This window comes from Apus apus, chromosome 7 (assembly GCF_020740795.1).
Source record: "Apus apus isolate bApuApu2 chromosome 7, bApuApu2.pri.cur, whole genome shotgun sequence".
NCBI classification, from domain to species: Eukaryota; Metazoa; Chordata; class Aves; order Apodiformes; family Apodidae; genus Apus; species Apus apus.
This window is the reverse complement of record NC_067288.1, coordinates 1,778,500-1,804,796: the sequence shown is the minus strand read 5'-3', so window position 1 is coordinate 1,804,796 and position 26,297 is coordinate 1,778,500. Positions and strand designations below refer to the sequence as shown.

At 40.4% G+C, this 26,297-nt stretch overlaps 1 protein-coding gene across 2 annotated transcripts in view; it reads left to right on the top strand.

Moving 5' to 3' along the window:
* SWT1 (SWT1 RNA endoribonuclease homolog) overlaps positions 1 to 25,864 on the top strand; it is a 32,374-nt gene extending 6,510 nt beyond the window's left edge. The window contains exons 5-19 of one of the 2 annotated variants that reach the window (XM_051625751.1): positions 1,305 to 1,370; positions 1,501 to 1,557; positions 2,178 to 2,307; positions 2,437 to 2,538; positions 3,734 to 3,922; positions 4,371 to 4,464; positions 5,401 to 5,537; positions 7,566 to 7,717; positions 9,008 to 9,146; positions 10,362 to 10,507; positions 11,549 to 11,757; positions 13,222 to 13,350; positions 21,285 to 21,351; positions 22,228 to 22,292; positions 24,717 to 25,864. In XM_051625751.1, coding sequence (XP_051481711.1) covers positions 1,305 to 1,370; positions 1,501 to 1,557; positions 2,178 to 2,307; positions 2,437 to 2,538; positions 3,734 to 3,922; positions 4,371 to 4,464; positions 5,401 to 5,537; positions 7,566 to 7,717; positions 9,008 to 9,146; positions 10,362 to 10,507; positions 11,549 to 11,757; positions 13,222 to 13,350; positions 21,285 to 21,351; positions 22,228 to 22,292; positions 24,717 to 24,822 — 1,788 coding nt within the window. In that variant the 3' untranslated portion in view covers positions 24,823 to 25,864. Of the gene's footprint in view, positions 1 to 1,304; positions 1,371 to 1,500; positions 1,558 to 2,177; positions 2,308 to 2,436; positions 2,539 to 3,733; positions 3,923 to 4,370; positions 4,465 to 5,400; positions 5,538 to 7,565; positions 7,718 to 9,007; positions 9,147 to 10,361; positions 10,508 to 11,548; positions 11,758 to 13,221; positions 13,351 to 21,284; positions 21,352 to 22,227; positions 22,293 to 24,716 lie in introns of those variants that run through there. The other variant, XM_051625752.1, reaches the window with a different exon arrangement.
* The last annotated feature ends 433 nt before the right edge of the window (positions 25,865 to 26,297 follow it).

Below are 26,297 nucleotides of genomic sequence, written 5' to 3'. Positions count from 1 at the left end.
AGCAGACTGTCTGAAGAGATTTCAAACAGGATTTCATAGATAACTAGATGGATTTTTCTGATCCCAGTTTAAACCACGTTGAAGTGTTTACTCTGCTAAGTGGTTAAACAAGCTAGAAGAAAAAAGGTCTTGTGGATTCTGACTGTCTGCACATCTGCTTTCATAGCCTTGCCATGGGGGGTGTGGAATACTTCAATTTAGGTACGTGTCAGCAGAAGGGTTTTTTTAAACAGACATGGTTGTATCATTTTTGAATTAATGAACTGAACCAATGAAAACTCCCCTGCCACGCAGGTGCTCATTGCAGGCAAAGTGATGCCAGGAGAATTTGTGATAGATGTAGGACAAAATCTGGATGTTTCCTGCAGAACTTCACATTTGGCTGTAATCAGTTTGTTTCCGAGTTCTCATGTTTGACTCTGCACCTCAGCTTTACCTGCAGCGTGATTACTTCGCTGCTGTGCTGGTTTAACATGCCTGGCATTTTTAGAGATTTCAGTTCACTTTACAGAGGCACAAATCAGTGTGTGTGCAAAGGCAGTAACTACGTACAGAGCTGTGGGATTGTTGAGGCTGGAAGGCACTTCTGGAATTGGTTTAGTCCAGCCCCTTGCTCAAGCAGGGTCAGCTAGAGCAGGTTTCCCAGGACTGTGTCCAGTCAGGTTTTGAATATCTTAAGGATGGAGACTCCACAACCTCTCTAGGCAGCCTGTTCCAGCATCTTAACTTTAAAAAAAGCGAAGGTTTTAATGTTCAGATGGAATTTGTTGTGTTTCAGTTTGTGCCCATTGCCTGTGGTCCTGTCACTGGGCACCAGGGAAAGTCTGGTTCCATCTTCCTTACACCTTCCCATCAGATATTTATAAACATTGATAAGGACTTAATGATCTTGAAGGTCTTTTCCAACCTCAATGATTCTATGATTCCATTCTATGAAATTTTAAGATTCTCTCTTCTCCAGGGCCAACAGTCCCAGCTCTTTCAGCCTGTTGTATGATATGCCCCAGTTGTTCAGTTTTCTTAGTGACCCTGTTTTGCTCAACTGGGTTAAATTCATACCTGTCTTGTACTGGGAAACCCAGAGCAAGAGTAACATAGTCACAAACCCTCAAGCGACTGGAAAAATAGGCTTATTGTGTAAACCACTGTATTTATTTTAAAATAGAGCTATTCTCTTAAGCCCTTTTGAAATTATGGTTCTTCATTATGGATATCAAAAATATATTTTATGTTGCCTGTTCATTTAACTTGAGGATATTCTGTGTTCTCTAAAAGGCTGATGCATGTTCTACTTTTGTTTCTAGAATGCTGAGGTCCCCTGCACCTCTGACTCCTACCAGGATGGTGAGGTCATAAAGCCTGCCCAGAAGGTTAGTGATGTAGTTGTTTAATACTGAGGAGCTGTATTTTAAATCCCCTGATATGGGGATCACTTCTTCCTCATTCCTCCTTGATATTTTTTGTTGATGTTATGGGGATTTTTTTTAATTCTTCCTGCAGAGCTGTGAAATCTTTCCACCTCCTCAAGGTAGTCAGGCCACAGAAACAGACCAAGAGGTTAGTGATGCTTTAATTTAACACTTCTAAGTTGTATTAAAAACTCATGACCCTGAGGTTGTGCAGCTGGAAGATTCCATGACCTTTTGTAGTATTTTGCATTGTTGGCTTATGATCTGCGCTTGAAAAAATGTGGAGCATTTTTTTTCAAATAATAAGCAAACTAACAAAAGTACTGCTAATCAGGAACTTCCTGAGAGATAAAAATTGCATTTCTGTTATTCTCTGCAGTGTGGGAGGCCTTCATAGTTGCTTACATATTTTAGCTATCACTTTTTTCATCCTCTGAAATTGGAAAAGAGACATCTTTTAAAGAAACACCTGTGAGGAAATTGGCAGTCTGGAGCAAAAAATGGAACAAAGTTTTTGGGTAGAAAGGTCGTAAATAAATACATGTTCCTTCTAGGTTGTATTTTGGATGTCTCTGGGGGACTTGTCACAGTGGAGGATGTGCAGAAGGTTCTCGTAGCTTTACATTTTCTGTACCAACTTAATATTTTTCATGCTTCATTTTCAGTTGGTTTTAACACAGCATTGATGCAGAAGTATCTTTTTTGGGAACAACTTGTAAGTGATTGCTTAGAAGTGGTATCATACATGCAGATTTTTTTCCATTGTAGATGCAGATAGCTGAAGATCTGCACGTTGCTCGTATTCAAAAGAGGATGGCCCTGCCTGTAGTACAGACTTGTGGAGAACTTACAAGTATGGAAATAGATCCTCCAGAGCAGGATTTAAATGTTTCTGCTGGTAAGTCATGATTTGATGGTCTTTGCTGTCTGCTTGCAATGAGTCATTACAGTTGTTTAATGATCTGAGGAGAGACCACACGACTGATTTTTTCACAACTGTTTTTGGTTTATTTTTTCTCTTCCCCAGAGGCTTGTACTTCTGGTCTGAACATGTTAGTGGTGATTGACACAAATATAATGATTAGTCACCTTGAGTTTGTCATATCCCTGAAAGCTGAGGATATACCAGGTATGTGAATACATGGTGATCAATAAAAAAAAAAACAGATGTTCTAGGAGCTTCAGGTTGCATGAAGAAAACCAAACCTGGGCTCCTTAAACAATCAGCAGGTTTCATGCAGAGGCAGAAGGCTCACACTTAAGCTGGTTCTGTGAACCCAAGTAGGCTGCCTCATAAGAAAAGTTCAGCTATGAAAGTAGAAACTATTTTCATTAGCAAACTTCATTCTGCAGTTTGCTAATTAAAATTAGCTAATAGCTTGCAGCAGCCTTCAGAGCATACTGAAGGCTATAGTAGTCAAATACCTTGTGTGCTTATGGCCACCTGGAAAACAACTTTGATAAGAGCTTAAGTAATTTTCAAGAGAATGTCAGACTGTATTTCTCTTTCCCAGATTAGGAATGGTATTGCATTGTGTACAGTGGGATACCTTTTTTGGGAATATTGCAGCTCCCAGTTTCTGCACCAGACCCATTATATTCTGAAGGTTACTGATTCCTGAGCTATTTATTACAAAGCAAATGGATATTAAAGGATTTCTGTTTTTTTAAATTGTGTTCTTACAATGTGAATGGGAAAGGAAACAGTTGAAGTGCTTGGCATGGCTGGACCAACAGAACAGCCATTATTATATATGAAATAAATGGAAAATCAGAAATTCAGTTGTAAAGCTCAAACCATACTTACACACAAATAAAGCCATGGTCCAATATCCATGCTTCCTGTGCCTGGCTTAGGAATGCTCATTGGCAATAAGCACAAACCTTTTATTTATCAGCTGGGTTTGTACAGTGACTGTTGTGGTCATTCAGGTATTTTCAGCCTGTCTTTCAGCTGCTGTCACCTTGCTTTACGAGTGTGTTAGGAAGTTAATTGCTGCAAATATGTTTTACAGCTTTGCTACACACTGTTGTCAAAGTATTCTGTTGATTAAAATGGCTTGTTCCTTTTGTTTGCCTAGTATTGTCATTTTTACATGTAACCAGTTTGAGGTTAGATTAGAAAAAGGGAACTTGGCCTTTTTTAGTTATTAATTTTTTAATGCTAGATGCTCTTGAGCAGGGAATATGAAAACTGCTGGCAAAAAAAGCTGTGGGAGCTTGTAAATATATTTGAATTAAAAGCTATCTGTAGTAGTTTGTGTGGCCTTTCAAAGTGTCTTTGTGTTGTTTTGCTTTTTTGTTTTGTTTTGTTTTCCTTCTAGGAGTTGGCAGACTTGCATTAATAATTCCTTGGGTCGTTCTACAAGAGTTGGACAACTTGAAGAAGGGAAAAATGTTGCAGCATGTCCGGGACAAAGCTATCCCTGCAGTCCAGTTCATCTACAAGTGTCTCAAAAACCAAGATCCGAAATTGTGGGGGCAATCCATGCAGCTTGCTTGTCAAAAAATGTGTAATGTATTTACAATCAATTTGTTTGGGGTACTTAATCCTTGCAGTTAACCTAGTGTGAGACTTAGCACTAAATTTTAATAGTCGTCGCTCTGCAGTTTGCTAATTAAAATTAACTAATAGCTTACAGCAGCCTTCAGATCACATCCAAGGCTGTAGTGTGCAAATACCTTATTTAGATCAGTGCTTTGTTTCCTATTTATTAATTGTTTCTCACTTTTAGCTACATCTGTTGCTGAGGTGGGGATTGCTTAAAGAGCATTCATCCAGTTACTACTTTTATCTCTGAGCAGCACCTAGGAATTCAAAGCAGGCTTGTGCTTAGCATGCACTTCTCCATCCTAGCTTGGGCAGTACCACATTTACAGCCAGTACCATGACTGCACTGAAGTGTTTCTGATGTTGAGTTACTTCTGAACATCTCAGCACTGTCCCCACTGAATTTCCAGACGGCCTGAGTTACGAGAACAATGACGATCGTGTTTTGCAGTGTTGTCTGCAGTATCAGAACCTCTTCCCTCAAGGTGTTGTCATACTCTGCACGTGAGTTTCTGTGTGGTTTTCAGTCCTTTATGAGGTGTGAGTTTGTCTCGTCACACTATTTTCAAGAGCAGTCTTTTTGAAGAACAATCACTCTCTTAAAAGCTAGAGTAGAAAGATACAGCAAAACACAAAGATTGTGGACTTCATCACCTTCTCTGCTTAGGGCCTGAAATAGAATGAAGTTTACCCAATATTCAATTAAAAAAACTTTTTAAAGCATAATTTTTCCCAGGCTTTTATTCCAATTTATCATTAAAAATGTTATTGGAGTTACAAAACAGGAAAAGTTACTTCTCTTAGTTGAGATCTGGTTACATACAGGTACACTGTATTGGTAGGGCTGTTGTTAATAATTTTAGGCTTCTCTGGGTAAAGAACAGGAGATGCCCTCAGAAGGGCTTTTCTTCTGAAAATCCCTTCATCCTTTACTATTGTAAGCAATGGACATTTTTGAGAAATTACTAGGATCCAGCTTCTTACTGCATCTTGATGGTAGTTCTGCTGGAGCAGTATGTATCTTGGGGTGGCATCTGGGACAATGATTTGGCCAGTAGAACAGTAAAAAAAGGTGTAGAAAATTAGGATTAATTGTAGCAATCAAATAAGATATCACTGTCTTAGAATTACTGCCTTGTTGCATTCTAAGATCATAGCAAATAGGCATCACTGCTGTAGAATTTATAGCTTTTTTTTTTTTTAAAGCAAACCTAGACCCTGAAATATTTTTCAGTATGTTTCTATTTTTTTCAGAATAGCAGCTGTAGTTAATTTTCTGGTTTAATTTCTTGAACTGTTTCTAATTGCTTGAGGAGGAAATCTTCTTATCCAGTGAAGCTCACAAAATAAGCTTATTTTAAGACTATTTTTTTGGTGCGTTGCATTTATTACTGTGTAGTATTGTCAGTTTTATGCTAACAACTAGTTCTCTTTTCCTAGGGATGATAAAAATTTATGTAACAAAGCCATTGTGAGTAACATCAAGGCATTCTGCAAAGCTGATTTGGTTATTGCTCTGCAGAATCTGAATGTAAACAAGCACCAGAAGTGTGATGAGCTGCAACTGTCAAAATGTGGTAGGTTTGTTTAATCTGCACATATAAATATGCTGGTTTTGAGACATGTAATAATCATTGTAGGAGAGGGAGAATAATTTCTACTATAACTTCAGTTTTCATGTTCTTTGAGTTCTTAGGAATGCCTTTTGTTTGGGGCAGGATCTTTATTTACAAAGGGAAATGGTTTTCTGAACATTTGAGACCTTAATTCAAATATCCGTCCCTCAGAGTTCTAAGAAATTAATATTTTTGTTTTATAGAAAAAAACATGGATTTCCTGTATTTATAGTCAGTTAAAAGATGTCCTGAGCTTTTTAGGACTTGTGGTGGCAGAGACCACCTCGCTGTGTCAGCACCAGCCAGTGTTGTTCTTGCTGTGGTTACAAGGGTGGTTGGCCCAACATTGTTCTGATTTCGATCCCAGGTGCAGTGGGCTGGGACAACCTGGCACTGTCTGACCTTGCCTGCTGGAGCAGTGACTGAAGACAATCTGGTACCTCCTGGTACAAGTACAGTGAGCTGGGACAATGAGGCCCTCCCTCCTGCTGCCTGGGAGATGTACCTGAGAGCCCTCCTGCCCCGACCACAGCCCGCTCTGACAGTTGCCAAGATTACCTGATAAAAATTCTGGCCACAGTGGAAAAGTACTGACCCAAGTCAGTCATCCTATGACCCTGTAAATACCTGATCCTAAGTGAGGCCTTTAGAGCACTCCAGGATCACAGCAGGCTGATAATTCCTGAGGAGAATCAGACTGTCTGCTGACAAATGGTGATGAAGGGACAGGAGTTAGGAGTTTCATACCATCCACTGATAGAAGTTAGCAAAGGGGAAAGAGTGAGTATAGTTTGGTTTCAGTCACTGAGTACCAAAATTTGCTATAATAAGCAGAAAAAATACATCTTAATCATAGGTTAACCTCTGTACCTGTGTGTGTGTGTGCAATTTTATGTGGGACATTTTGGTACATTCTTAAGTAAGTTGTTGTGTTGATTATAGCAAATTGTTGATCACTGACGGATCAAGTTTTGCTAGGAAGTCATACAACCTATCTTGTGATTTATCGTGGTGGTGTTAATGAATCTGAAGTTGCTGCTTCCCCAGAGGTGCACGAGACCCATAGTCGTGTGTTGAATCACTACACTCAGATTCCTGCAATTTTGCACATAAACAGTTGATCAAGTCTGGGACTGGGAGTGGATCCTGCCCCAGCTGGACTCTGTTCAGAGAAGAAGTTTAGAAAGCAAGGGGGTCCAGGCTGAACCTCCTGACTCAATGGGAGGGCCTTCCTCATTCTTTTTCCCTCATCCTTGTGTAAACTGCTCCAACCTGATCCTGACTCTGTTTCCCCTGATCTCTGTGTAAATCATTCCTCCTGATCCCCATGTAAATCACTCCAACCCAATTCCAGCCTTTATGTGTTCCTTCCACATAGTAAGTAATAGAGTGAACCCTGCCATCCAACTCTGTTAAGTTGCCCTTTTACAAATTCACAGTAAAATCACTTTTTGACAGTGATTCTTTCAGCAACCTTAAGTCCTTCTCTCATCCATGACAGGACTGAAAAGAGGTTTTTCAAGTTGAGCCACTTTGGGTCCTGTTCTTAGTAGCTGTAAAATTCAGTATGCTAAGAACACTCCTTACATGGAACTTGATTCTGTTGTTTCCTGGTCATTTTTCCAAAGGTACAAATACAGCTTACAATACTAAGAAGTGATCTTCTTACACTTGCTGATAACCTCATTTGCTGTATATAATCCAAGTTATTGAAGGAAAAAAGAAATGTGGAGCAAGATCAGAAATTCTTAGTGCTCTGGGGAAATTAATCTTCTTGGTTAGTAGCTCATAATTAAAAATTCCCACAGTACAAGTGGGTATAACTAGAAATACTTGAAATCTAATTAGGTGTAGCCCATCTGCTTTATATTGTAAATATAAAGTGCAGTCTGTCTTTATTTGTGGGGATAAGTTATTTGTGTTCTGTCAACACAAATCAGATATGAAAGCGGTTGCAATAAGTACCTCTTACTATCATTGGTTTGACAGATACAGAGTTGGAGAAAACAGAAGGAGGCAGTGCTGCTCCTACTGGGCAATTCCCAAATATACTTCCACACCTTGAGAAGAACTTAGGAGAAGCTTTATCTTGCATTTTGGAGACTGAAATGAAAATAGCATTTGGAAACCTATGGATGGAGGTGATTTCTTATGTGATCTTGCTTGATATTTCAAGTATTAAGAAGTTTAAATGTCCTTGGTATTTTAATGATATTAAAATTAAAATACCTGTACAGCCAAGTTATTTAGTTCACTGACTTAACCATTCACTGCCAGTGAACAGTTCAGTGCTGAGCTTTACTATTTCATTTTATAACAAGTTTATTCTATGACTACTAGTGGCTGTGCAGTTTTTTAATAGTATTTTAATAACATGGTAACAGAGATGCTGGCTGTTCAGTGTGAATTTTCAGAACTCTTTGAAGTCATTGCATTAAATTTCTATTTGGCTTTTCCACTAAGGTTAAATCACTGCCTTGTAAGTATGTTATTCAAGAAATTATCCCATCAGGTGTTAGACAATGTCGAGGGACTGTTGTGGCTGGCACTCCTTCCCCATCAGAAGTGATGTTTTTAGGCACCAGGTGCATGAAGTTGTTCTCAGCTACATTGGTCACAATGCAGATTCAGAATAACAATGGTGTTAACCACAAACTCCAAACACTCAGTCTTTCAAAGGTGTTGTTAACAGAAAATATGTACTCATATACAAAGCACTTTCAAATTATCCATGCTGTGGTTTAGATTCCATCTTATACCTGATGAGGATTAGTTACAAGTTTGAATTTATTGTGAATAAGCCTCTGTGGCTTTCATGTTAAAAAAAAACAACCCCACAACAAAAACACTTGAATGGGATGCCTGTTGTTCCACAAGATAGAGGTTTGATTAGCTGTTAAGCTTTGAGGCACTTCTGATTCACTGCGTTGATTCCTGGGAACATCTTTCCAAACTCTAGTTTCACTTGGTAGAAATGAATTTCAGTTTTATTGCAATGTGTGGATATTACTTCATGTATATAGTCACAGCTAGGAAAAGTGTGTTTATTTTTACTTTTTTAACAATACTAGAAAATCAAAGGCACACTTAACTGCTGTTCTGTTTTTATACACAAGGGATACATTAAATCACTTTAAAAGATAACTAAAGAGTATTTAGAATGTTTGAGGAAAGGGGAACAAAAAATCTTCAGCATGTTGAAAGATTGTTGTTGAACACTGAATGCTTCTACATGGCATCTCTGTTTAACCTGAACAAAATATTTTTTAATAGATAATTGATAAATAGATAATTGATAAATCTGAATCTAGCCTTGTTTCTCAGGAATCACTGGAATTCTGCTTCTGCAGGCAAAAATCATAGCATTATTGAATAGAGCAGTTGTGAAACGTGTAGGAGTCAGCCTTTGAATTTATTACATTATCTTTCAGATCCTTTATCTGAAGCCACCATGGACATTAGCAAACTTGCTGAAGTGTTACAGAAAGCACTGGATGGCTGTTTTCGGTTGTATTGTGCCAAGGAATTTACTTTCAGCCGTTGATTGTCTCTATAATCACCTTTGTACAGGTAAGAATCTCTTGAGAATGTGAATTGTAAACTTGTAAGAAACCTCACTGTTCTGGTTTTAGTAGTTACAGAAGCAGACACTTGCAGGGACTCTGGATGTTTAAATAGTGATGTGTTCCATATTCTTCTGCTTTTTTTTTTTTTTTTTTAATTTAAGACTTTCCAGATGGAGCCATTCCTTGGGCAGTCTTGCCTGCTTTTGTATTGCTCCACAATTTATTCTCTGGATGGGCAACAAAATCCCAACATTGTTTTTGTAGCCTTAAAGCCAGAATTGAACTGAAATTGAGGAGCTATGAGCTACATTAAAAAAAGAAAAAAGAAGGAAAAAAAAACCAACAAACTTGTGCCAAGAGTAGGTTCTATCCAGGCTTTGGTCTCAGATGGTCTAAATATCACCTGTGAAAGTCACAAAAATTATTTCTGAAATGTTTTGGGGTTTTGCTTGGGGTTTTTTTGTGTTTTTTTTTTGTTTTTTTTTTTTTTTTTAATTCAATATTCTGCTGGTTTTGGTTTACTTTTTATACAAAAACAGTAAAAGCAAAAGAATTTATTTCACACATCTCCCTGTACCTGCAAAAATCAAGGGAAAAACATCTTCATGAATCGAAACATTAATGGTCACCAAGGTCTCTGAACTATTTTTAAAAGGAAATAATCTTTCTCTCTCCTTTGCCACCACGTTGTGTGTGGCCAAATGATCTGCACTGGCCAAATGTATTAGGGAGGAGTAAAGACTAGTTAGTGTGGTAGATGAGAGCAGGGAGGTTTGTTTTAAAAAAAAAAAACAGAAAAAAAACACCCCAAACTTCATTCATTTCTTTAAAGATGTCTTTAAGAAATTGGTTTTAACCGATGTGCTTCTTTTGGGTTATTGCTCTTCTGCAGAACTATTTTAGATAGACCAGTTGATCCTCTTGCCAGAAACAGGGATAAATTTGGAAGATGTGATTAAGAACTGAGACATGTTAACCTCGAACAGGTTTCTCTTGAGACTGCTTGATCTAATGCTTCTGAACCGCTTTCAAACCTTTTTTATGTTCTTCAGTTAATACTCAAATATCTGGATTAAGTTTGCTCTATGTGCTTTTTATGTGCTTCAGTTAATCCAGATATTTGACTATTAAACTTGCCTCCTAAGATTGATAACTCCTAATATCTAGTACTTTTTTTTTTTTCCCCTTTCTGTTTCCCATATCAATGTCTAAATCTCAGGAGGCCCCCTTGACTCCTCAACAATGCATCTCTTGCTCCAGGAATCCAAAGCATTATTCCATGCTTTCAGTTCAAGGTCAGACTATAATGGTGTCCTTCCCCGGGCTTATGCTGAACTGACTAAGTTGTTCCAGACACTTAAAGAGGTAAGGGAGGCTTTAGTGGTTGTTCACCTACAGCTTCTTGGACTTGCTCCCTGCTCGTATTACAAACCTGGCTTAGCTTTCCAGAGTATTCCCATAACTTCAACTCATTATTGGAGGAATAGTTGTTGTTAGTGTGTTTTCAAAATTAGTAGACCCCCACATTTAACTTTTACTTTCATGTAGCAAATACCAGCCTATATGTATATGCTTGGTAGACCTTTTTTTTTTTTTTTTTTTTTTTTTTTTTAGTAATAGAAACGTGTTAGTTCTGTGAGAGTGACTGAAAACCTTACTTTAGCTGCCTTCAGGACAAATGTCTTGGTTTTTTCTTGCATTTGTAGCTGATGGAAAAGAGCCTTAAAGATTAAGATAGAAGTTGTTTCTGCTTGTGACATTGATCCAGTACTACTATTCCCACACGTGCTACTACAGCTTTCAGTGTCTGGCTAACTCTGGTGCTACAGATGAAGGACTCAGTGTATCATGTGTTTTGTGATAGTTATTGAGGGTGTCCTGACACCTTTTGTGTTCTGAGAAGTGTCTTGTTTTTACTTCCAGCTCACCTCTGAGTTGTGATGGAAGAAATGTCAGTGCCTTGGTTTGTGGTTACTGTTATTCCATACGTAATAGCATAAAAAATGGAATAATGAGCATGGGTGGCTGGAAATATTTCTATATATAGGAAAGAGTACAGGTCAGAATATCTGTAAAAAGTTTTGGAGAAAGGTGAAGGTTTTGGAGAAATCTGAAGGAAGGATGGTCAGGGGAGTCTTGACTGTCAGTTGTGCTGTAGCCTCTGTGTGCAGAGCCACTTGGCCTGCAGCAACAGCCTTTCTGCCTGAAACTTGTTTCCTGCTGCCCTTGTCCTGGCAGGTCTGACTGCACAAAGACCTGCCCTTACACAGACTAGGTTGTGCCAGGTCAGTTTAGGACCTTGCTTTTTTGATAATTGCTTGAAAATAAAAATTGTAGAAGTGTTCAAGTTTTCTTAAGTTAGGAACCAAATACACTCATAATTTGTTTGCTAAACTGTTTTATAAGGTGAGGTCAAACAGTGAGCAGGATTTACCAGAAGACGTCATGGTTTTTTCAGAAACTGCTGGATGTGAAAAAATGGAAGCAGTGACACCAAGTCAGCAAAACTCTGAAGAAACTAAGTTAGAATCCAGCTTTCATGTGCCTCAGGAAAACAGGCACCAGGAAATCTGGTCAGTCCTTGAAGGTCTGTGGAATACAATCAACTCGTACAGGTACAACGTGCTAACAAGTTCAGAACTGCTACATAATCTTACATCATTTTCAAACAGACTCACTTTAGGAATTGCTGGGTGGGTTGGTTGGTTTGTTTTTTCTTATCTTAGAGAAGAAGCTATGTAGTAATGAATCAACATCTTCCAAAAAGAAAAAAAAGTTGCCTAACTTGTCATGCAAATTGTCACATGCGTGCAGTCAGTGATCTGTCTAGTCTGCTGCCCTTTTTTTATGGACAGTGGCTGAAATAAGTTGCTTTACAGAAGGGTGTTGACAACCCTGTAAGAGCCACAAATGTGAGACATCTATGGAAATCTCAACTTTATCTGTAAAAAAGGGGCATTCAAGCTCAAAGTTTTCTGATGGTTATCTTATTTCCATATCTTGAAGAGGTGTTCTAGCTTATGCAAAATTGTTTACTTTCTTTAAATCCATTTGAAGTTAATAAATTTTCTTTTTAAGCAAAATCCTTCACCCCACAAAACCCAAATGCAGAATCTAGTGATGAATTTCCTTTTTCATGCAAACTCAAAATTGCAGGAAATTAACCCCCCCTTCCATCTAGATATTTTACCATTGTTTTTATTTTTGCTGTTTCGGGCATCTCTGTGATTTTTCAAGCAGATTTTTCATTCCTTTGGATGCTATCACAAAATCTGTCTTCTTTTTCTAGTCTTAATCTGAAACCTTTGCAAATGAGGGACTCTTGAGTTATGTCAGGCACCAAGGAGCTCCCTTTTTGGTGGTCTGTTCAGGACTCACCTAATAGCCAGCACTAAGGTTTCATCTAGGCATCAAGGAAAGTGTACCACTTTATAATGAAAATGCAACCGAACTGTTGGCTTTTGCCACCTGGTAAGGACCACTCTGAAAAGAGGATAAAATTTTAGGATCAAAGGTCACCTCACACTCTTCTTGCTCATGTCAAGAAAATACTCCTGACCTTGTACCTGTGGGGATGATTCTTGATGAGGGCGCTGCCGTTCGTTGTCCCAGCGCAGCTGTTCCCAGGGAAGGTGTCAGACCCTTTCCAGTAGATCTGGATAATAAATCTGCTTGGAAAATTGCTAGAAACCCTTAACTTTTTTAGCTGAACAGTACTTTCCCAAGAGAGGCTTACTCAGGTGTACTCAGGACCTGCATGAAGAGACTGTTTCATTCACAAGTGAAGTGCAATTATAAATCTATTCAGGTCGAAGATAAAATCATGTTACAGAAAACAATCAACAAGGAGAATTTTAAACAGATAAGTGCAATTGTAGGGCATGTTTTTTCTTCTGTTTATAGTAAGACTATTTAGATAACATGGTTTTAGTATAGTTTTAGTACAGTTTTACATTTGACTTATATTTTTTAATAGTCAAAATAGTCAAAATACAGTGTAGGTATTGTGTTTCTCTGAATTTTGAGGATTTTTATTAATTGCTTTTCAATGTGTCTGCTTTCTTTCTTTCTAATACTAGTAATGAAATTTTCCAAAAGTTGGACCTCAATGCCCTAACTACAACAGGAAGGTCTTCATTTGAAGAAGCTTTCTTAGGTCTGCAGAAACTGTTGGCAGCTGTGAGTGATATCCATGGAGGGATTAGTAGGTAAGCATTTGAGCTCCTCATAAAAGCTGGTGGTAGCAACAGTCACTTAAAGTCATAAAAGTCACTGCAATCTTTTGATGCCAAACTACAATTTATGATGTATGCTTAGTTACATGACTTTCAGTAAAAATCTTGGTATCAAGGCTACCTAGAAACATTTCTTGGTAGCAAAAGAGTAAGAAAGTGTTGCAGATATTCAGATCTCATGTAGTGAATTTTCTCTTATGACTCGAGACTTGTTTTTCAGTATTTGATGATGAGCCACGTGCCTCTGCTCAGAGTGTAACCAGAACTATGAGATGATTAACTCATACATTAGCTCTGATAGCAAGAACTTTGAGTAATTCAGAACATCTTTTTTCAAAGATGAGGCCTAATAGATAAACTTCTGATATAGTGAAGGACTTACAATTTTGGAACTTCACTGTTACCAATTCTTCATAGTCTAAACCTGTATTGCAGCAGTAACAATGACAGTCAGTCACCTGGACTCTCACTTTAGGAAGGATGATATTCCTTCTGTCTTCTCCAGTTTTTTAGAGAGTGCATAATAATAAAAATGAAGCTTTGGGTAGAATAGGGTACCTTCTGCAAAGTCTTAGATTAGTCTTTTTATTTTGATTTTTTTATAGCAATGAAGTTAATTTGTTGGAGATTATTGGATTTTTTTTTTTCACAAGGAGTGTATTTTCTATCATTCTACCAAAGAAATGAGCTTTTGAACTTGCATTATCAGTAGAGGGCATCGTGGAGCAAGAAACTCAGAGAGACACTAACGTGTTACATTCTGTTTTAGTTTTCAGTAGAGAGACTTAAGTTGTTGTAGAATTCTGAGTCGGTTTTCTAGAGAGTCATATTTATGGATCATTGTAGGTTTATCTATATTGTGGAGTATTAAAACAGGAAGTCTGAAGTTTCCAAAAGCCAGAGCAAGGCTCATTTTGCCAGATGTTGCTCACCCTTTCTAAAACAAAAGAGAATATATATTTTTTTAATTTTTAATATTTTTTTTTCAGTGGCTTAAAGTTAATCTAAGGAGACATCTGAGGAAAAAGTAGTGAAAAAGTTGTAGCTTGAGTATTTGGAGGTAATACAGCTTTTAGTGATAAAATGCAAATGTTTTCAGTCTTAGCTTCTATTCCTTGCTGTCCAGAACAAAACAGAAAGAAACTGTTGTGAAAGTTTGGAAGTTCTACAAATAAGTCATATTGCAGTTTCAACTGCGTTGAAAGTTCAGATTTTCAGATTGTTAAGAACAATTGGAAAAGGACAGTCATGCTTTTTGAGATAAATTAGTGTAGTGATACCCTTCCTCATAAAGAAAATACTACATCAGTGACACCACTACAGCTGTTCAGACTTGAAGACCAGAACTTGTTTATGACAAATACAGATATTTTTAAAAGAGCTGTTTTATGGAAGAGCTTTCTGCATCTTACCCTATTTTTATAGCTTTTGTCTTATCATACAGATTTTTAATTCTATCTTTGCTTCTTCCTCTAACAACACTGGTAGCAGAGTGGTATTTATGCTGCAGAATACTGCATACCACAAATGGTTTTTTCAGCTCTAAAATTCAGTCAGTAAGTAGTATGGTTAGCAGCTGTTAATAACCTGCCTGCTTCTTCTGGCAGCAGGGATGTATTTAAACAGTTGTGTTAGTTGTCTCATCAAATATTGTTGATCCCTGCAGCCATTGTTGTGTCAGTGTGTTCTTGAGATCTACTCACTTTAAAAGTGAGCATGAAATACCCATACTTTTGACAGTTGAGGGTAGATGTTGATGGATATTACATTGACTAGCAATTAACAAAGATTACTAAACCTCTGAAATTTATACTTCCAGTAAGATAAGTAAAACCATAAGATCTTTTTAAATAACTTTAGATTGGATAATATTTCATACAGTTTTCAACAGTGGTTTACACTTCTATTTCTGTTATGTATTATTTGAGTTGGGTATTATTTGGAGCCATTAATTAGGGGTCCTAATTTAAGGTCTCTTACATCTTTAAAATAAATTAAATTTTCAAGTAGCTCTTCGAGGTGATAGAATTATTTCTACAATTCAGAGTTTTCAAGTTTGTGCCAAATTTTTCAGCACTTGTAGAAATTCTTCTACTGATTCTGCTGGAAGATGGGCCCAGTGTCTTTGGAGAGAAGAGAGGTTTAAGGTCACAAATAATTAATGCAGCTGCAGTACTTAAATATATCTGTAGGGGTTCACATTAGCCAATGTTTTCCTTTGGCTGAATATAACTTCTGATTCAAGGGTTCATAAGCACCTCTACATATCTTCATGTTTGCTGCCCCAGTTACTTTTAGGTAAGAAATCCTTGTTACCAGAAAAGAGTTTAGTCTTGGGCAAAGTGATAGAGTTATTTCTAGTTTGATTTTTTTCATCTGCTCACTAAGAAATAACTTTGTTCAGATGCCAGCATTAAAATCACACACAATTTACAACATATGCTCTTAGATACAGTACTCATAAATGTATAGTATTATAGTGTCAGCTGTTGAAATCTTTATCTTTTACTTACTGCAGTAAGTAAACTGAATTCTGCTTTTCTCATACTTTATCTACATGGATTTTCTCTCCAGTTCCCAGTTATTTTGTATGTTTGGAAAGACTGATTGAGATGAGGACTCTGTGAACATTTGTAACTTAAAAGTACAATGTATTTATTTTTTAAGATCTCAATAGTTGAGGAAGACACTCCTGTCTCAGAGCTGATCACTGAATTAAATATTTTGAGATTAAATAATCAGTTCTACAGTTTTACTACTTTAAGAACAGATTTCTATAGATGTAGATAAACTGTTTCCTCTTTGTTTTTTCAGCTGGTCAGTGGAGGAATTGAGATTACTTTTTCTTGGTGTCTAGTTAGAAAATGGTCTTCCTTCCCTTCGACTGCCATGGCATTTAGTAATTTCTATCATAAAGTTTCTAATTAAGACCTCTACTCTGAATCTTCCTCCACATGCAGTCTCCTTCTGGAAATAAAATGGAGATTAACTCCCAATTCAAAAAGTATCAGACTTCCCTATCCCCTGATTATTTTTTTATTTGCTTAGATGGAACCTGAAATGTACTCAACCCACTGAAGGAGAACAGTTGAATTACATTTTCAGACCTCATCTTTCCACAGAGCTGTGCCCTTTTGTTTCATCACCCTGTCTGGTACAGTTGAAGATGTGCGGTATTTGACAAAAGGTTTTCTCCTAGTTCTAGCATTTCCTTTCCTACTTGGATTCTTTGTCATCTGCTATTACATTTGGACTTACCTACAGCCTTCTCTGCTGCCAGGGTCCAAATGTGTCCATTACCCTTCTGCCAGTTTTAATGAGAGCTGCAAGAACTTGGGAAGCCTCAAGACCTGTGCCTCTGTTAAACGTAGCTGGAACTGGGCAGTGCTCAACCAGGTGCAGATTGCCTTTGAAGCAGTCTAAAAAGCAGAGAAGTTGGAATGAATGAGTCTGTGTTGTAAAAGCCATGGACCTTTCTGACCTTATAAAGCTGTGAAGTACTTGCACCGTAGAAGAAAGTGTGAGCTTGACTTGGTTTTGGGAAGAATCCTCTTGATTTCCCAGTGGGTTGATGCTGGCATGTGTTGATCATTGTAACACCAGTTTGAGTCCCTTGATGCAGTGCAGTGAGGAATTGCTAATAAGCCACATAGAAGTTTTGTTTTTTCCATTTCTCATCTTTTTTGTTTCCCTGGTGCTCTGACAGTGAGGTTACATGGGACTTTGAATGGCTTAAGTTGACTTTTGTACAACTAAGTCACGTGCCTGTTTGATTAACCACAGGAGTTGATTGAATCAGTAATGCTTGGGGACAGTGTTGTCAGTGGTAGGGCACAGGCAATTGTGTGGAGCTGTTACAGAGGAAAGGCTCAGTGTGACACCTCCTGAGGGATGGAGGCTTGGCCAGATTTGACAGGGATTATTACCATGCAGTCTCCTCTGACTTTTATCTATAGGCTTTCCTTGTCATTGCCCAGGATTTTAGTGGCTGTGAGCAGCTGGCAGACTGACCTGCTTTTACTACTAGATTGTCTGGTGGGTTGGGTTTTTTCCTTCTATTTGATAAGTGAATTTTCTGATCCTTTCCGAGGAGGCTTTGCTTGTTTCCCAGGTCTTCTCTGTGCACAAGTGAGAAACCATATCATGAGCCATTTCCTGTCCCTTTCAGTGTTTGATTGTTGTGTCTTGCACTTTGTGCATGTTTGGTATCAGATGAGTGACAAGACAGTAGGTAAAGAAATGTTCTGAGTGGTTTGGGGTCCCTATTGTTTATGAGGTAGAAATCCCAAAGTCTGACTGTCTCCTTTCTCCCTCTCTGCCCCAAGAACAGTATCTGGCCTCCATTTTGTAACTGGTACCCATGGTCATTTTTTGTGTCCTTCCATGACACGTTCTCCACCTCCTGGACTAAATACTTTCAGAAAACTGCACAGCCCCATACTGTAGTTTTTAGCTTGATCAACAAATTGCAGTCCAGCTCCCATGGCACCCAGCATCCTCGCCAACACCTTCTCTGAGCATGATGTTTGGACTAACTAGGAATGGAAGTGCATCGTGTGGGGTTGTTTGCAGCTTGGCTTTGCATGGCTGTGCTGACACGGAAGGCAAAGCAACTCAGTGCCTTTCCATCCTTTGCCTTTGAAATAGGTTTGGTGGCATGTGGAGAGAGAAAAAGCAGTGGTTAAATACTGCAGTGGTCACAATACTGAGATTCACATGGCTTGGTAGGGGAGGTTTACATAAGAGCCCATTTGCTTTGTGTTTAATTAACCTAGAGGGTTATTTTCTGGACATATTTCTATAGCTGAGGCAAGCTTTTCTTTACTGAGGAACTTTGATGCAAATGAGATAATCTTGTTCTACTGACGTAATAGATGCAGGGTCGGTGTGCAATACAGACATGTCCAGATGTACATCTCTTAAAATGGGTGTTTTCAGTAGTACACAGTGGTGGCTAAAGGAGATGAAAGGAACATAAACCGATTTGAAAACCAGTAGACAGCAGCAGTGGTGTGAAATCATCACCCTGCAGACAGGACTGTGTTATAATTTTCTACAGAGCAATGTATTCCAAGACTGAAGCTTGTATTCCAGTTTCTTTTTAGTTGGAAGCAGCAATAAGCATGTTTTATGAATGCTGACCTGTTAAGAATTTGTGGGGGAAGTTACTGTGCAACCTCTTCTCTCACTAGCTTCTTTTCAGTACAGCAATGGTTCTTCCTTGAAAACAATAAAGGTCTTTTATTGAAGATACTGTAAAGCTCTGAGCCAAATGGCAGAATTCCCATTTCATGCTTTAAACCCAGAAGCAATAGTGATAGTCCAAGCAGACACCATAAAACAAGTTACAGGGTTTAAAATTAAGTTACTTATATGTGGATGGAGCGATGAGTGGTGAGGTTACCTTGGTGAGTGCAGAGACTGCATGGCCTGGGAAACACCAGTCATTTGTAAGCCTCTAGCTTCTCAGCTGGTGTTTGAGAGTTGAATACATAAATAATTTATTTTCTCCAGTAATGGTTGAGAAGTGCTCCCTTTGGAAAGAGAGGCTGGAACACAGTGTCTTTGGTGCCTTCACATTGTCAGGTCTGTGCAGGGAGAGGAGACGTGGGTGTTGTGCTGGCTGCTGTCACGCACACAGGAGAATTCCAGGTCTGTGCAAAACTAGTGGGCTACAAATTACCATGGAATTCCAGCCTGATATTGCTTCAAAATAATTCTCAAGCTGGCTTGCTTTAGATGTAGCCTGGTGGGGTGAAGCATGGTGGGGTGAAGGATGGTGGGGTGCACCATGGAAGTTTCTGGTCTCCTCTGTGCCCTGGGCCTGGAGGATTAAGAAGTCAGGTGAACAGAAACAGCCCTGCAGGGTTGCTGTGCCGTGCCAGGGAAAGGCAGCATGGTGGGGTCCCGCCCCCCACTCAGCTTGCAGTCTGTTCCTTCACTTTTTCATAGGTCTCCGTACACCTTTCTTCCACAGAATCCATCATTGATAGAGCTCTTCCTTCTCTCGCCCCGCTCCATCCCTCCCTCAGGAAGCTTTGCCCGGCTGGGTTTCCCACCCGCATCCGGGCTGTGGCAGCAGCCCTTACTGACCCGGCCGCCTTCGAGCAGGATAAACACCGGGTGTGTTGCCCCGGCACGTGGTGTGGCAGCACGAAACGGCCTTCAGGGGAAGCCAGAACCTTCCCTTCGGTGCCTTGAGCCGTTCTGCGCGCCCCGTGCGAGAGCAGCCCCGGCAGCTTTCCTGCTGGCTGCGCCGCAGGGAGCGGGGCAGGAGCCCCCAGCAGGAGCAGCCCCGGCTTCCCGGGCTCGGCTGCGCTCCTGGGTTGATCCCGCAGGTGTCTGAAGTGCTGCCTCGTCCGCGCAGCCCGGGCTGCTGACCCGCCGAGCTGCCGGGTGCGAACGGGAGCTGCCGCCCAAGCTGCCAGCACTCCCAGCCTGGCTGGGGGTGGCTCCAAATGGTCTGTGCCGGGGTTTTGCACCGTCAGAGCCGGTGGGCTTCTCACTGAGGTGGCAGTGGGAGGCTCTGGGGGGTTTTCAGGCATACTCCCTTTGCTGACTCGGAGCTGGCAGGTTCAGTGTTTTAGAGCAGCACGTGCTGGGTGCGTCTTCTTAGGAAGAAGGTGGGACTGGCTGGTGTAGCAGTGATAATTCCTGTGTGAAGTCATGATGAACACAAGGAGCAGGCTTCCTGGTTGTGATAGATCCTGTGGTGTGTCGTGGTCTTCCAGCCTGCTTAAAATACGGTGTCTCTAAACCGGGGCTTTTAACTGGTTCGTTTTCTGGGTTTTATTCAGTTTTAATTAATTCATTAATAAAGGCTTACTGCTTGCAAGGGGAGGGGGAGGAGAATTTGGGCACTTTCCTGTGGGAAAGTAAATAGAGCTTCCCAAAAAGATGTTTTTTTTTCAATATGTGTTTTTTTTCCAAACCCAGTCACTTTCTTAATCATTAGTTACATACTTAAAACTTGACGTAAGGCAGAATTTTGTCAGTATTTATCACTATATGAAGGGTGTTACGTGGTTTTTAATGTAGATTTGTGCTCTTTAAGAGGGTTCTGCTTTTTCCTGGTGAATGCAAATGGAGTCACACCGAGGTGCAACTGAATTGTCTCTGCTTAAACAGATCAGGAGTAGGATTTTTTGAGAGACCTGAGAGTTCTTGGACCATTTTTGGAGCCTTGTGGAGAAGGGTATACATCTCTCAGGAGTTCCCTTTACAGAGAGGCCAAAGCTGGTGCTTTGCAGCTGATATCCCTGTAATGTGGGGAACAAGGACTGGATTTTGGGGAATACTGAGCTGTCACTGGCTGCTGCGTGCAGTCGCAGAGAAACAAAACGAGCATTTCACACCATGCACAGTTCTTCATAGAAGCACCTCTCCTCAGCTGTCAAACCCTGTTTTCCCATCTCAGTACTGGCTGGGAAGTGGTTATTATTAGAAGCAGCAAAACCAGTATGCAAATTGTAGCATTTGAGCTGCACATCAGAATACAGAGGGAATGAGTTAGAGCTGCAGTTGCTGTGGGAAAGCTGGGGATTGCGTGTGGCTTGTCTGTGGCTCCACATTCATACAGCAGGCTTTGCTGCTCTGAAACAAAAGGCTTTTAATTATTGCTGCCTTTCTTCCCATCTAGAGAGAGAGATTGCTTAAAAAGCCATCAGTTGAAACTGTAATGAGGAAAAAACTTTATAGAGACTCCTTACAGAAATAATAAGCTCCCTTAATTCTTCTAGAAGGGGATGGGTGGAAGGGAAAATTCTTCAAAGATCAGAATTTTCTCTTTGGTTAAAGAAAGTAATTAGATTTTTTTTTTTTTTTCATTAAAGCACTTCTGTTTTTTCAGTCTTCCAGACAGTCCTTTTACACTTGCTTTAAAAATTCCCCAAACTTTTCTTTTTCAGAATTTTGACCCCAACCAGTAGTTTCCAGGATATTTGGACCCTCTATGACTTCCTCACAAGCAACGAGGTACAAAGTTTTCTTTAACTTTTTTTCTTTTTTAGATACGATTCTATTTCAGTTTATAATTTAAAAGTAGTTATTATAATTGTGTTTCCACTAAGCTAGAATTCTAAAGATTGCTCTTATTATTAGGTATCGGGCATAAAACTGGATTTTTAGTTGGTACCTAATGAGAGGTGTTTGTGTCTCTACTGGAATCTGAGTTCCTTGTGTGCCTGTCTGAGCACTCCTTTGTTGGGAAGGGTTTGCTGTCAAGAATAAAAAGCCTTGCAGCTGAAGTCACCAAAACGTCCCTGATCTGGTCATTGTAAGAAGAGAGCATTTATATTGCATGGGGTAATTCTATGGAGAATATTGACTGCAGTTCAGAGAGGAACTGAAATTACCAGTTGTTCGTGAAGTTTTAATCCATTTGTGCTGGGAGATTTTAAGAAAAGAAATTGACATGAATGTTTGCAGTAGAATAGAGGTGTTTTTCCATTTAGTATAGTACATATTTCAGATTTGTAGCCTCCTTCTTGTACAGGAAGATATATTTGGGTTTTGGGCCTGGGCAGATTGGGTGATTGGAATTATTGCAAGTCAGAGCTTACTTCATTTGCTATAGAATGATAGGGTAGATTAAGAGGGGAGGAAGAATGATTTAAGATCATCTAGCTTTGTGCAGAAATTGTTAGTAAATGGAGCTGGAGTGGTATCTGTCACTCCCATTATATACAAACATGAATGTTAATTTGTAGTATTAGATTTTATAGTACCCAGCATGGCTTTATTTGTACTGTCTCAACTGGAGAGCCTGTTAGGTGAGACATTAACCATCTCTGTGATACCCGCTGTATAATTTGAATCAATGCTTGGTTAATTCTTTGTTCATTGTTTTAGATAAATAACAGTATAAAATTCACTGCAGAGGAGCTTTATGAGTGTGTTTCAGAAGAGACATATCGGTAAGCTGGGCACTGGCCGTTTTAACTTGCACTGTATTAGCCAAAGTACTGTTACAGAAATTGCTGGGATAAATAAACTCACCATTGTAGGAGGGGCACAGGGAAGACGAGTGGGGATGTTTGGGTTTTTTTCCTTTTTTTCTTGTCTTGAAATGAGCTACTATTGCAACAGAGTGGGAGAGGACAGAAATTGTATTTGAGCTGAGCCATTAGCATCTACACATTGATTTTCAGCTGTTTAACTTTGAGGTGAGACATTGGTCCCTCTTCCCTCTGCCAGTTTTGCATTCCTGACTTAGTGGCAGACAAAGCCAGTGTAGGTTAGTGTTCATTGGGAGGCAGGTTAGGGCATGAGACTGCAGTTAAATTCATTTGGATGTAACCCAGATTCTGCTTTGAGGTACTTCTGGTAACAGTTCTGGTAGTTCACTCACAGGAAAACAAACGTTCTGTTTGTTGTACAGCTGAGTTAAAAGCTTTGAAAACATTAATCTACAAGTGAGTGTCATGCAAGCCTTACTGTTTAGGGTAAGGTTTCTAGGTCACAAAAGGTTTCTTCCTGAATTTGTGTAATTGCAGGCTTGTAAAGCCAGGTTCTGCCATGTTTTTAACAATAAATGTTAAGTGGATGGTAAAAGACAGATATTTTCTTTGCTGTTGTGTGGATATGAATTGGCTGTAACTTGCCAGGCTCTGAAGCAGGGTTCCATCAACTGCAGGAAAGGCTTGCAGATTGCTTTAATCTGAGTGGGCAAGTTACTCTAAAAGGCTTTTCTTTTGCCTGGATTGGTGCTCACGTCCTAAATCTACTGTGCATTTATGCAAATCGTGAGGTCAGGGGAGAAGAGCTATGCAGGGAGGGAGAGATTCAGGTATTGGTGGAGAAAAGTAGTTCAGAAGCTTAACTGGCTTGAGCTGGTGACCAGCACTTCTGTAGTTCTCACATGTCCAGGCATTCGTGGGTGTGTCTCCATTGTTACCATCCATACACAGCCTTTGGTGTTGTGCTAAGGCACGTGTTTTAAAGGTGTTCCCAGGCCTGTATTTTATCAGAAAGTCTCAAAACTTGGCCCACTGTGGTGAATTCTGTGTGGGACAGTAGATTTCATGGCCAAAAAACCATCCTGGCCAGAACTCTCATTCTCTGGATGAGCAGTAGGGGGTGAGGGGATGATTTTGTTACATGAGTGTCCCTTGAAAACATACAAAGCAAAGGAAGCAAAGGTTTAAGAGCTGTTGCTATAAAGTCAATCCACAGATTTTCAAAGTATTGCTGATGTCTCAGTGTTGTTCTCAGTTATTACAGCAGTAAAGCTATTTGGAATTTTGGAAGTGAGATAGAATATGACTCCACCCAATAAAGCAGAGATGCAAAGTGAGGTTTTAAAAGCACTCAGTTACTAAAAGAAGTTCCAAGGGCAAAGGCCTGGGAGACTGCTCTAAGGCAGCCTGAATTAGTTGTGCTTTGGCAGAAACATGCAGATCAAAGTGTTTCCCCTTCAGTTACCAGCAAACATTTTTACTTCAGCCTGGCCTCTGAATTCCTTGGGAGATGAATTCCTGTCTGGAATATTTGTCCTCTGTCCCTTTTTCAGGATACACCAAAGATGCTCCTATCTTGAGGATTTTGATCCAAAGGGTTTCTTCTTATTTGGAGAAGGAAAAAGTCTACTAGAAGCTAAATAGTCAAGGCTACATGCACAGTTCTCTCCACTTTCCTGCCTCCAAGGCTTTTAAAAGCAGCATTTAAAAGATGCCCACCAAGGATGAGGGTCCAGATTATAAACATTAGGAAAAATATTTTCACTGTGAACATGATGGAGCCCTGAGACAGGCTGCCCAGAGAGGTTGTGGAGTCTCCTTCTCTGGTAACATTCAAAACCCTCCTGGACACGTTCCTGTGTGACCTGCCCTAGGGGATCCTGCTCTGGCAGGGGGGTTGGACTCGATGATCTTCAGAGGTCCCTTCCAACCTCTGGCATTCTGTGATCTTCAGGATATAAATTGAACAAAAAGACTGTCCCTGCCCCAGAGATCTGCTGTAGCAATTTTTTGCATCTTCAGCAAATTCACAAAAGTTTTTCCATCAGAAACTTTTTTTTTCTTTCCCCTGAACTTGCCTGTAAGTTCCCTGGCAGATTCCAGACTTCCTCTCATGGATCTGAGTGGTGATGACCCAAGACCTCTCCTTTTCTGGTGGGGTTCCCCACCACCCCATTGCTTCCACATGTCCCCTCTCCTTACAGTTGTAGAGACTGAGACGTGGTGAGAGCAAAGCCCTTCAGGGGACAAAAACTGTCCCCAGAGTCAGCTCTGGTATTAGGATACCTTTGGATTTGGTTTTAAAGGAATATCCTGAACATTTCCTGCCTACAACATGGGTTCCCTATGTCCTGATAACTTCTGCTCTCTCCTCTTCCCCAGGAAGCGGCTGGAGGTGGGCTGTTGCCAGCTGGCTCAGCTGGAGCTCACCATCAAGCAGTGTCACGCCGTGGTTCACACTGAAGCCAAGAGCAGGGGCTGGCTGTGACACGGGGACCAGGGTTTGGAGCTGCAGCTTTTATCCCCCACGTTCACCTTGTGCAAGCGGGAAATGTTCAAGGAGCCATGAATCTGGCTGTTCCTGAGGGTGCTTTTTTCTATTCAGGCTGCAGGAAAAAAAAAGAAAAAGCAAGTATCTCTTAACATCTATACATTAAAAATCAGCTTTTCCACTAAGAGTCACAAGCAGATGGAATTGTCTGTCCGAAGCGAGGGTCTCCGGATGGATACAGCTGGTTTGGCATCCATTAGATGCTCCGGCTGCTGTGCCCAAGTCCAGGCATTCACCTTGGGGCCTGGTCTGCTACTGGTTGTGCAGGAAAACCCACCGGAGGTGTTTGTTTGGCTGGTATTGAGAAGTGACAGCTGAGGAGCAAGAAGCTACCGTGGCAGCGGGGGGGCTGGAAGGTGCTGGACACAGCCCGACACCCACCGCGTCTGCCCCCACGCCGGGCAGGAAGGACTCATGCAATATATGTACCCTATACAGTGCACTGAGGCCTGAGAGAGGACATGGGAGGGGGGGAAAGGGATTGATGCTCTTATTTTTAAAAAAAACAAACAACAAACCAAAACAACCCACCCCCAGGCAGGTGTGTTTGTCCTGGGCCTCATTTCAGAGGAAAGGGATGTTTCTGCTGAAACATCCCCTCCCGCAGCACCTGCCAGCACCACTCCTCGGGAACCTCGCAGCCTTCTCTTTGGCCACCCTCTCTTGCAAAGGCAGAAGTGGTTTTCTCTCTGTGGTTGACACTCTGTGACTCAACTCCTCCCTGCTCGCCAGGTGACATCTCTGTTTGAATGTGGTTTGTGCTTTTCCAAACCTGCTTTCAGTCCCTGACACTTTCCAAAAGCCTTTGTTCAGTGCTGCTCTGGCCTTTAAAGCTACCTCTTCCATGTATGGATTTGTACAGAGACGAGAGGACTGGCAACATTCTAGAAGCCTTTATTTTATTAACTTTTGGATGTATTTGTAAAATCTTTGTTGTAAAAATGTAATTTATTGTTCCAGTAAATGGCTGTTAATTCTACAGGCAGTGTTGCTTTGAATGGTTCCATGTCTGCTTTGCCCAGGCACCAGAGAGGCAGGGAGCAGGCAATGTCAGAGCACAATTAATTTTAAGGGCTGCTTCCATTCCAGTTGTTAGCCACAGCCTGGGGTAAGTATGTTATGCTCCAATAAGCTATTTGTATTGTAAGTGGAGGAAGTGGGACCAGCTTGAGCACATGATGTCTGGCTGAGCTCACATCTACCTGTGACCCCCTGCCAAGGCAGACAGTTGGCAAAGACAGCTCCTCTCCTCATACTGGCTCTCCCTCTTCAGCTGCACCCAGCTTGGCCTCAGTGTCTTTGGTCTGGTGTTTTCTCACTCCAGCGTACAGCTGGAGTAGTCTGCTCATGTCCCACTCCTGCAGGAGTAGTTTGTGTAATGTGGAATTTAACGTGGAATTCTATGAATCACC